The sequence below is a fragment of the Odocoileus virginianus genome, unplaced genomic scaffold (genome assembly GCF_023699985.2).
Source record: "Odocoileus virginianus isolate 20LAN1187 ecotype Illinois unplaced genomic scaffold, Ovbor_1.2 Unplaced_Scaffold_2, whole genome shotgun sequence".
NCBI classification, from domain to species: Eukaryota; Metazoa; Chordata; class Mammalia; order Artiodactyla; family Cervidae; genus Odocoileus; species Odocoileus virginianus.
The window spans coordinates 5,740,377-5,753,042 of NW_027224264.1; the positions used below are offsets into that span (position 1 = coordinate 5,740,377).

The window sequence follows — 12,666 nt, forward strand, 5'->3', positions numbered from 1 at the left end:
GCAATTTTAGGGGAATCGATTTCCAGATCCCTTACTTTCTTTATACCCTTCTCAAAAACTGATCTAAAAATGAACTCATGTTTATAACAACCCTTTCCCCACTTTAAAAGAGAAAGGCATATTCCCCCACCCATCCCAAATCTTAGTATGGTATATTGACCTGTAGTGTAACCTGGAATAGCAAGCAAAGGGATACACTGAAAGACAGTTTTAGAGAAACCTTCTTTAATGACTAATTGAGGTATCTTAAGTCTATGATGTCGATGTCTTTTCCTGTCTTATCCATATTTCTATTAAGGATGAGATTTGGCTTTAAAATTATATATTTTGGCTTATGTTGAGATATTCTGAATTCAGGACCAGAACATTATAGGTTAGTGGTACTGAGTTTTTTACAATATAATTGGATTTCTTTCAGTATTTATCAGAACACAGAATGAAACATTTATTTAATTATATCAGTAATATCAATCTATATTTAATCTAATAATTGGATTTGATTTAATAGTATCAATCTATATCTTATATTTGAGATAGAATGGTAAACATTTCCAATTTATTAACTCATTTAAACTTATGATAATTAAAATTACTAAATATATGATTGAGATGTATAAGAAGATCCCAAGTTTTAAAAAATTATTTTAGGGGAAATGTGAGGGAAAAAAAGTAAGAGAACATATACTTTATTTATTTGAAACCACAGGTGGCTAGGTTAAGTGGAAAGGGCATCTGTTGTGATTCAGAGAGTTTTGAGAACCGAGAGAGTGACTTGAAAAACAGTACACATGTAAGAAACCAGTGGTGGTTGATGAAGAATCTATGAAAATGATATTTCTGGATTAAATTGAGAAAATTTTACCTACAGAATTTTTATATCACTTTAGATTATACGGACTAAGTATTTTTTAAAGATAACTGACTGTATCCTAAAACTCTAAAATATTTGCCATGTAATTACACTTGTTAGAAGGTGCTTTTCAGATTCACTTCAGTTTCCTGTCCCTCTGACTTGTCTGGTACAGTTGCAACCACTGACCAACGCTACAGTCTGCCTTTTCCTTTCTTATACTTAGGTAGGGCTGAGTGGCGAGTGGTCCTGGGGAGTGGGGGACCAGGGTAGTCACAATCATATTAGGAGTTATAATCACTGTTGATCTGTTTAATCCTTTCACTTTTCCTTGAGTGGTTCTCTCTCTGAACTGTGTGCTGCTTTCTTGCCTGTGTACATGTAGTTCTCTTTTTGCCTGCAATGATTTTTCCTCCTTTGCTCATGAATTTGTCCTTCAAGATGGCTCAGAAACAGAGTCAGGACTAGGACAACACAAGTGAGATACTCTGCTTGGGTGCAAAATGTAAGGATGTGCCGAAAAAACCTCAATAATCAAGAGAAATAACATTTTATGCAATTGTTTTTAAAAGTGAAAATGAGTGCAAAAATTTCATGATGAAACAAAATAACCATGTTTTGTACAATCCATCTCACTTGCTTACGTTAAATCCTGCCCTATTGGATCCTGTCTTTAGTTACAGTTTTGATGATTGGTTCATCATAGGTTTTTGTACATTCATTTTGATTTTTTAAAATATTGCATTGAAATATCATTTATCTGAATTACTGAGGTTTTTTTACACCCTCCTGCTACATTCTGTGGCTGAGGAAAGTGCCACACTTACCTCGATGTCATCCCAACCCTGCTCAGGAACTACCTCCATAAAGAAGTCCTCTACTTACCATAGGTTATTTATGGTTTCAGTTTGTCTTTGTGATAGTTTCTATTTCATTTTAATATGGTTTAGGTTTTATTTCTACACTCTTAGTAGTAGCAGTGGACTTTCCACATAAAAACATATGCCTGTACCATGACTTACTAAGAACATTTATTAAAACCTAGAGTTGTGCTTCATGAAAATCAGGCCTGCATTTGGTCCACTAGAATTTAGAGACTGACTACTATATCTGTGTGTGCTCTCAGTGGTGAGTTGTACCAGATCTTTGACATGGCCTGTCAATGCTATCACCCCTTTCTTGTACCTCTCAGAGGCTACTTTGCCAAATACAGTGTCATGCTTTTTACAGTAAAACTCAATGTAAGGTCTTGTGAGCATTAAATTATATTTTAAAACTTCCCCCCCCCTGCTTTTTACACCTCAATAAACAATGCATATTCAATGTAGCAAAAAGTGGAAGGCAGGAAAAACACAGAAGAGAGAAATGCCCATTTGTGGCTTCGTCACTTAAACTTAAGCTACCATCAACATTTGGTTGTGCATATGGTTATTTTTAAGTTTATGTATTTTTGATAAAAATGATATGCCATACATACTGCTTTGCAGCCTGCTTTTTCTATCTAGCAGTTAATTGTCGACATTTTCAAATATCCACAAATATTATTCTACAATCAAATTTTATGGCTGCATACTATTCCATTAAATGGATGTTTTATACTTTATGCAACTAATCCTTTGTTATTTTTGAACATGTAGGTTGTTTCTAGTTTTTCACTAAACTAATCATAGTTTAAATGGATTCTTTTCTACCCTCTCTGAGTACTTGTTCTTTTTTTTTCCCCCAATTTTCTTCCAATTCCAGAAATGAAAAAATGTGAGACTGATGAAAATCATCTTTATAAAATATACTTTGACACAAATAATGCTTTCTATACATAGCTTAAGTCATTAATTTCATCATAATAGCAGGCTGATTTTTTTTTGATAATTCCCTTCAGTTCAGTTCAGTTCAGTCACTTAGTCGTGTCCAACTCTTTGCGACCCCATGGACTGCAGCACACCAGGCCTCCCTGTCCATCACCAACTCCTGGAGTTTACTCAAACTCATGTCCATTGAGTCAGTGATGCCATCCAACCAGTCTCATCCTCCATTGTCCCCTTCTCCTGCCTTCAATCTTCCCAGCATCAGGGTCTTTTTTAATAAGTCAGTTCTTCACATCAGGTGGCCAAAGCATTGGAGCTTCAGCTTCAGCATCAGTCCTTCCAGTGAATATTCAGGACTGATTTCCTTTAGGATTGACTAGTTTGATCTCCTTGCAGTCCAGGGGACTCTCAAGAGTCTTCTCCAACACCACAGTTCAAAAGCATCAATTCTTTGGCACTCAGCTTTCTTTATGGTCCAACTCTCACATCCATACATGACTACTGGAAAAACCATAGCTTTGACTATATGGACCTTTGTTGGCAAAGTAATGTCTCTGCTTTTTTAAAAAAAAAAATTTATTTTTTAATTGAAGGATAATTGCTTTACAGAATTTTGTTGTTTTCTGTCAAACCTCAACATGAATCAGCCATAGGTATACATATATCCCCTCCCTCTTGAACCTCAAGAGGTACCACGATATGATGGGCATATTGTGGCCATCTTTGCGTGAAATGTTCCCTTTGTACCTCTAATTTTCTTGAAGAGATCTCTAGTCTTTCCCATTCTGTTGTTTCTCTCAATTTCTTTGGATTGATCACTTTAACATTATAAAAGTTAAGATATACTATAAAATATTGAGAAAATATATGAAGAAGAAAAATATCCAGTAATCCCACTAGCTAGTAATGTCTCTGCTTTTTAATATGCTGTCTAGGTTGGTCATAGCTTTTCTTCCAAGGAGCAAGGGTCTTTTAATTTCATGGCTGCAGTCACCATCTGCAGTGATTTTGGAGCCCAAGAAAATAAAATCTGTCACTGTTTCCATTGTTTCCCCATCTACTTGCCATGAAGTGATGGGACCAGATGCCATGATCTTAGTTTTTTGAATGTTGAGTTTTAAGCCAGCTTTTTCACTCTCCTCTTTCACTTTCATCAAGAGGTTCTTTAGTTCCTCTTCACTTTCTGCCATAAGGGTGGTATCATCTGTATATCTGAGGTTATTGATATTTCTTCTGGCAGTCTTGATTCCAGCTTGTGCTTCATCCAGCCTGGCATTTTGCATGATGTTCTCTGCATATAAGTTAAATAAGCAGAGTGACAATATACAGCCTTGACGTACTCCTTTCCCAATTTGGAACCAGTCTTGTGCTCCATGTCCAGTTCTAACTGTTGCTTCTTGACTTGCATACAGATTTCTCAGAGGCAGGTAAGGTGGTCTGGTATTCCCATCTCTTGAAGAATTTTCCACAGCTTGTTGTGATCCACACAGTCAAAGGCTTTAGCATAGTCAATGAAGCAGAAGTAGATGTTTTTCTGGAATTCTCTTGCTTTTTCTATGATCCAACAGATGTTGGCAATTTGATCTCTGGTTCCTCTGCCTTTTCTAAATCCAGCTTGAACATCTGGAAGTTCTTGGTTCATGTACTGTTGAAGCCTAGCTTGGAGAATTTTGAGCATTACTTTGCTAGTGTGTGAGATGAGTGCAATTGTGCGGTAGTTTGAACATTCTTTGGCATTGCCTTTCTTTGGGATTGGAATGAAAACTGACTTTTCCAGTCCTGTGGCCACTGCTGAATTTTCCAAATTTGCTGGCATGTTGAGTGCAGCACTTTCACAGCATCATATTTTAGGATTTGAAATAGCTCAATGGAGTTCTATCACCCCCACTAGCTTTGTTTGTAGTGATGCTTCCTAAGGCCCACTTGACTTTGGACTCCAGGATGTCTGGCTCTAGGTGAGTGATCACACCATCGTGGTTATCTGGGTCATTAAGATCTTTTTTGTATAATTCTTCTGTGTATTCTTGCCACTTCTTAATATCTTCTGCTTCTGTTAGGTCCATACCATTTCTGTCCTTTATTGAGCCCATCTTTGGGTATCTAATTTTCTTGAAGAGATCTCTGGTCATTCCCATTTTGTTGTTTTTCTCCATTTCTTTGGATTGGTCACTTTAACATTATAAAAGTTAAAAGATATACTATAAAGTATTGAGAAAATATATAAAGAAGAAAAATATCCAGTAATCCCACTAACTAGAAATATCACTGTTAACATTTTGTCATATTATCTTCCAGTCTTCTATGTGTACTTTGGGGTTTTTTTTTGTTCCTATAACTTTTTATCCTATGTTAATCACTTAAGTTTGTAATATTAAATAAGGTTACTAGTAGTACAGAGTATAATGGGAAATTCATTAATAGGTTCTTAAAAGGGAGAGACTCAATTTTATTCTTTCTTTATAATTTTCCCTAACTGTGCTGTGCTGTGCTTAGTCGCTCAGTCATGTCTGACTCTTTGCAACCCCATGGAGCCTGCCAGGCTCCTCTGTCCATGGGATTCTCCAGGCAAGAATACTGGAGTGGGTTGCCATGCCTTCCTCCAGGGATCTCCCCAACCCAGGGATCGAACCCACATCTCCTGCATTGCAGGCAGATTCTTTACCTTCTTGGCCACCAGGGAATGTCAAACATACAGAAAAGTTGAAAGAACACAACAATGAACAGAACCTACACACCTGGATTAAATGACTCAAAGTTTAGTCATATTTGCTTTATCTACTTACATATATATATATATATATATATATATATATATATATATATATATACACACATACATACCCACACACACACATACTCTTTGTTTTTGCTAAACTATTTGAAAGGAAGTTGCAGACATCATAGTACTCCCCTAAGAACTTTGTTATGCATGTCCTAAGAATAAGGACATTCTTCTACATAATGACAATAAAAGCTCCAATATTTTGGCCACCTGATGTGAAGAACTGACTCATTAGAAGGGCCCTGATGCTGGGAAAGATTGAAGGCAGGAAGAGAAGGGGACAACAGAGGATGAGATGGTTGGATAGCATCACTGACTCAATGGACATGAGTTTGAGCAAGCTCTGGGAGATGGTGAAGGACAGGGAAGCCTGGCGTGCTGCAGTCCATGGGGTCGCAAAGAGTTGGACATGGCTGAGTGACTGAACAACAACAAATTGTCACACCTCAGAAAATTAATAAGTCCCTAATACCTAATACCCAGTCCATATTCAGTTTTCTTATAAAATGTTTCCTTGCATTTCCCCTGTATTTTCTGTATGCTGAAGGTTAGATCTGTTGGCTTGGTTAGATGCATGTGAAATGTTTTTGGTAAGAGAGCTTCATAGGTGACCCTGTATGTCATATTGCACCACAGCAAGAAGCACATAACATTAGGTTGTCCCCAAATTAGTGATTCCAAGTTTGTTCACTTGTTAAGATACTGTCCACCACCTCTTACCATAATAAAAGATAAGTTTTCCCCCCTTTGCAATTAGCAGGTCATGTTTATGGTAATATATCTTTTTTTTTTCATTTATTTTTATCAGTTGGAGGCTAATTACTTTATAATATTGTAGTGGTTTTTCCCATACATTGACATGAATCAGCCATGGATTTACATGTGTTCCCCATCCCAATCCCCTCTCCTGCCTCCCTCCCCATCTGATCCCTCTGGGTCTTCCCAGTGCACCAGCCCTAAGCACTTGTCTCATGCATCCAACCTGGGCTGGTGATCTGTTTCACCCTTAATAGTATACTTGTTTCAATGCTGTTCTCTCAGAACATCCCACCCTCGCCTTCTCCCACAGAGTCCCAAAGTCTGTTCTGTACATCTGTGTCTCTTTTTCTGTTTTGCATATAGGGTTATCGTTACCATCTTTTTAAATTCCATATATATGCGTTAGTATACTGTATTGGTGTTTTTCTTTCTGGCTTACTTCACTCTGTATAATGGGCTCCAGTTTCATCCATCTCATTAGAACTGATTCAAATGAATTCTTTTTAATGGCTGAGTAATATTCCATAGTGTATATGTACCATAGCTTCCTTATCCATTCGTCTGCTGATGGGCATCTAGGTTGCTTCCATGTCCTGGCAATTATAAACAGTGCTGTAATATATCTAACAACAACATGCATATATTCTGTTACTTAATAACCTTTCATCAATGGCATCCATCAATGACACTTGAGGTTTGCTTTTTGATAAAAAGGCCCTTTGAGGTACCGTATCTTGATTAGTCTAATTTAAAACCAGAAAATGGAACTAACTAGAACTCTTTCACAAACTAATGCTAGGAGAAAGACAAAGACAGAGCAATAAATAGAATTGGAGATTTTGTCAGGGGGACATAACTACTTAATTTTCATTTAAAATAATCTTTTAATTGTAATAAAATATATATAACACAATTTTACATAGTTGTACAACTGTTATTTTTATTTAAAATAATCTTTTAGTTGTAATAAAATATATATAACACAATTTTACATAGTTATACAACCAGTCTCCAGAATTCTTTTCATCCTGCAAAATTGGGACTCTATACCCATTAAACAACAGCGTGCCATTTCCTCCTCCCCCAGCCCCGGCCACCAGCCTTTTATTATCTCCCTATGAATTTGATGGTTCTGGGTACCTTGTGTAAGTGGAATCATACAGTATTTGTCTTTTTATTACTGGCTTATTTCATTTAGCGTAATGTCCTTAAGGTTCAACCATGTTGTTACATGGGTCAAAATTCCTTTTTTAAAGCTGAACAATACTCTATTACATACATACACTGCATTTTGTTAATCCATTCATCCATTGATGAACATTTAGTTTGTTTCTGTATTTTGGCTCTTGTGAATAATGCTGCTGTGAACATGTATATGCAGATACCTTTTCAAGACTGATTTTAATTCTTTGTGTGTATACCCAGAAGTGGGACTGCTGGGTTGTATGATAATTCTATTTAATTTTTTGAGGAATTGAAAATGGCTACTTTTACAATCCGGGCTATTTACATCATCCAGACATGTAAGGTAAAGAAGTGAAATACATTGTGTTATGTATTCTTTTGACTTCCCAGGTGGCGCTAATGGTACAAAACCCACCTGCCAGTGTAAGAGACGTAGGTTCAATCCCTGGGTTGGGAAGATCCCCTGGAGAAGGGCATGGCAACCCACTCCAGTATTCTTGTCTGGAGAATCCCATGGACAGAGGAGCCTGGTGGGCTACAGTCCATGGGGTCGCAAAGAGTCGGACATGACTGAGCAACTTAGCACATTCTTTTGACACAGACCTGTATTATTTACATATTAAAATGCAGGAATCTTTTTTTCATTTCAACAGGGAAGTATGTTTACGTTTTTCTTCAAATACAGGGCCCTTTTCGTCTGTATTTTATTTTCTTGCTTTGATTGTAATAACATGGGTACTGGAAACATTTCATTTCCACTGGAAGCATTCCCCTTTCTTCCTAACTCCACTGTTAGAAAGAACAGCAGAAGTACAGTAAGAAAGTGACTGGTGCTTAGGTCAGGGTTGGAGAGATAGCAGAGCGGTGACTTGGAGAGCACTTGCCCTGTTCATTGCTGCTGTGCGCCATGGGAGTCCATGGTGCTTTCAAGAGAGGCTGAAAATCAGCATTCCTGTGTGAAGTATCCATTCCTGTGGTATTTTTTTTTTCGTGATTTTTTTTTTTTGTGTGTTGACAGCTAATTCAGCCTTCTAAGAAACACTGTGTAGGCCACGCAAGACATGTCTGTGACCAAAATTCACCCCATGGGGCCATACTGTTCACCAAATTAGTCTTCTGGGACCACCTCCTAACAGAGTTGAGCAGGTGGAAGGGTCAGAGAGGAAGGTACTGCTGGGCGAACCAGCCTGCTCAGCAGAATCAAGCATCAGATGATAGCACAGCTCCATCACGTCCACTTTATGAATTGCGTTTGGGAATTTGGAGAAGATTGAACTCTTCATTTTAACAGGTATCCCAGAAAGCAGTTACTCCTCCTGGTATATTATTTTCAGTTTTTTATCGAATTATTTTAAATTTTATTTTTTGGTCATGTCACACAGCATGTGGGATCTTAGCTCCCCAACCAGGGATTGAACTCATGCCCCCTAGATTGGAAGCATGGAGTCATAACCACTGGACCAGCAGGGAAGTCCCTCAGTTTTTTTAATGATATTTAAATAGTTATAAAAGTAAAATATTCCTTGTAAAAATTTTTACATAAATTTGTCATTTGTGTATATACCTCTCCTCCTGAAGTTAGAATGGTCAGTCACTTCAGTCACGTCTGATGTTTTGCGACCCCATGGATTATAGCCCACCAGGCTCCTCTGTCCATGGGATTTCCCAGCCAAGAATACTGGAATGGGTTGCCATTTCCTACTCCAGGAGATCTTCCTGACCCAGGAATCGAACCTGCGTCTCCCACATCTCCTACACTGGCAGGCAGAGTCTTTACCACTGAGCCATCTGGGAAGCCCGGTTAGAATAATGCTATCTCTTCCCTTCTTTAGCATTATAAGCATTTTGTGGTGTTATTCTTATTCTTCAAAAACATGACTTTTTAATGCTCTAGCAACCCTGTGTTGTAATGTAAGCTGTGAGAGAAATAGTGTGCTTGTGACTGAAAAGCTGGTAGTGTTACTGCAGGAGGACTTGTAAGGAAGTATACTTGGTCTTGACCTTCTCCCTGGCTATGTCATACCTTTTGTGTGATCCTAGTGTATCCTTTGCACACATTCTAAATTCTGTGACTTAAACTCGAAGGCTGTCCTCTCCCTACTGACTTTTGCTTCATGCTTTTATTTTTAAAATTATTTATTTATTTATTTTTGGCTTTGCTGGGTCTTTGTTGCTGTGTGTGGACTTTCTCTAGTTGTGGCAAGTGGAAGCTACTCTTCGTTGCAGTGTGTGGGCTTTTCATTGTGGTGGGTTCTCTTGTTGTGGAGCACGAGCTCTAGGGCAGGCTCGATAGTTGTTGCTCCCAGGCTTAGTTACTGCTGGCCATGTGGGATCTTCCCGGACCAGGGATTGAACCCATGTCCCCTGCATTGGCAGTGGATTCCCAACCACTGGACCACCAGGGAAGCCCAACATCTTTATTCAGATAATTCACATACCATAAAATTTGCCATCTTAAAGTATATAATGTTTTTTGGATATCCACAGACTTGTACAGCCATCACCAGCATCTAAGTTTAGAATATCTCATCATCAGAGAAAAAAACCCTATACCCATTCATAGTCACTTCTCACAACCTCCAGCCCTCCCAGCCCTAGGCAACTACTAATCTGCTTTCTGTCTTTATAGGTTTCCCAATTCTGGCAATTCATGTAAATGTAATTATATAATATGTGGCATTTATGACTGGCTTCTTTAGTTTAGCATACTATTCTAAATGTTTCATCTGTGTTTCAGCATTTATCAGTACTTCATTTCTGTTTATGGCTGAATAATAATTCTATTGTATGTACATACCACATTTTGTTTATCCATTCATCAATTAATAAGTGTTTGTACTTTTGGGCTATTACGAATAATGATGTTATGAACATTTATGTACAAGTTTTTGCATAAATACATGTTTAATTCTCCTGGGTATATCTGGATGCAAAATTGATTGGTCATATAGTAATTCGATGTTTAACTTTTTCAGGAATTGCAAAAGTGTTTATCACAGTGGCTGCTCTATATGGTGTTCCCACCAGCAGTATATAATTGTATATCTTCTTTGGGAAAATGTCTATTTAGATCTTTTGCACATCTTTTTTTCATTTATTTTTATTAGTTGGAGGCTAATTACTTTACAGTATTGTACTGGCTTTTGCCATACATTGACATGAATCAGCCATGGACTTACATGTGTTCCCCATCCTGATCCCCCCTCCCACCTCCCTCCCCATCCCATCCCTCTGGGTCTTCCCAGTGCACCAGCCCTGAGCACTTGTCTCATGCATCCAACCTGGGCTGGCAATCTGTTTCATACTTGATAATATACATGTTTCAATGCTGTTCTCTCAGATCATCCCACCCTCTCCTTCTCCCATAGAGTCCAAAAGTCTGTTCTATACATCTGTGTCTCTTTTTCTGTCCTGCATATAGGGTTATCGTTACCATCTTTTTAAATTCCATATATATGTGTTAGTATACTGTATTGGTCTTTATCCTTTCTGGCTTACTTCACTCTGTATAATGGGCTCCAGTTTCATCCATCTCATTAGAACTGATTCAAATGAATTCTTTTTAATGGCTGAGTAATATTCCATAGTGTATATGTACCACAGCTTTCTTATCCATTTGTCTGCTGATGGGCATCTAGGTTGCTTCCATGTCCTGGCTATTATAAACAGTGCTGTGATGAACATTGGGGTGCACGTGTCTCTTTCAGATCTGGTTTCCTCAGTGTGTATGCCCAGAAGTGGGATTGCTGGGTCATATGGAAGTTCTATTTCCAGTTTTTTAAGAAATCTCCACACTGTTCTCCATAGCGGCTGTACTAGTTTGCATTCCCACCAACAGTGTAAGAGGGTTCCCTTTTCTCCACACCCTCTCCAGCATTTATTGCTTGTAGACTTTTGGATAGCAGCCATCCTGACTGGCGTGTAGTGGTACCTCATTGTGGTTTTGATTTGCATCTCTCTGATAATGAGTGATGTTGAGCATCTTTTCATGTGTTTTAGCCATCTGTATGTCTTCTTTGGAGAAATGTCTGTTTAGTTCTTTGGCCCATTTTTTGATTGGGTCATTTATTTTTCTGGAGTTGAGCTGGAGGAGTTGCTTGTATATTTTTGAGATTAATCCTTTGTCTGTTGCTTCCTTTGCTATTATTTTCTCCCATTCTGAGGGCTGTCTTTTCACCTTGCTTATAGTTTCCTTTGTTGTGCAAAAGCTTTTAAGTTTCATTAGGTCCCATTTGTTTATTTTTGTTTTTATTTCCAATATTCTGGGAGGTGGGTCATAGAGGATCTTGCTGTGATTTATGTCAGAGTGTTTTGCCTATGTTCTCCTCTAGGAGTTTTATAGTTTCTGGTCTTACATTTAGATCTTTAATCCATTTTGAGTTTATTTTTGTGTATGGTGTTAGAAGGTGTTCTAGTTTCATTCTTTTACAAGTGGTTGACCAGTTTTCCCAGCACCACTTGTTAAAGAGGTTGTCTTTTTTCCATTGTATATTCTTGCCTCCTTTGTTGAAGATAAGGTGTCCATAGGTATGTGGATTTATCTCTGGGCTTTCTATTTTGTTCCATTGATCTATATTTCTGTCTTTGTCTTTTGCACATTTTAAAAATTGGGTTGTTTGTCCTTTTATTGTCGAGTTGTAACAGTTCTTTATATATTTTGGATACTAGGCCATATATTAATATAATATATGCTTTGTACTAGTCCAGATATATGATTTGCAAATATTTTCTCCCATTGTGTGGGTTGTCGTTTTACTAATCACAAGAATGTTTAATTATGATGAAGTCCATTTATCTATTTTTCTTTCGTTGTTTGTGCTTTAGGTGTCATATCAGTGATTTCATTTTTAGTACAGTAAGTGAATTGGGAATTTACAAGTGTTTCAATATATGCAATTGATGTGAAAGAGTGATCTTATGCTGCAGACTTGGATTTTTTTCTGCCATTTTTAAATTCCTGGCCTATTTTGTTCACCTTTTGACTTAACTCACTACCAATGTATTTCCGCAGTGTCTCATGTCACTTATGTTTTGTAGGGTGTTGTCCCGACTGCTCAGCGGGCTGCCATCGTTGTGGGAGTAGAGCTACCAGTGTATGATATTACGAAGAAGCACTTGATATTGTCAGGGCTGATGGGAGACACAATCTTAACTCACTTTGTGTAAGTCAGATAGGTTGTGTTCATTCCATATTGTCAGTACTTCAAGCACAAAAAGCATCTTTCACTGAAGTCCTCATCTAGAATTGGTAATGAGTACATATGGCCTAAATACCTTTTTCTCTC

General features: G+C 37.7%; 1 protein-coding gene across 1 annotated transcript in view; it reads left to right on the forward strand.

Annotated features, from left to right (window-relative positions):
* The window catches only part of SLC25A14 (solute carrier family 25 member 14), a 37,795-nt gene that overhangs the window by 11,189 nt on the left and 13,940 nt on the right, over positions 1-12,666 (forward strand). Inside the window, exon 6 of the mRNA XM_070462271.1 lies at positions 12,419-12,543. Within this exon, the coding sequence (XP_070318372.1) occupies positions 12,419-12,543 (125 nt within the window). The remainder of the gene's footprint in view (positions 1-12,418; positions 12,544-12,666) is intronic.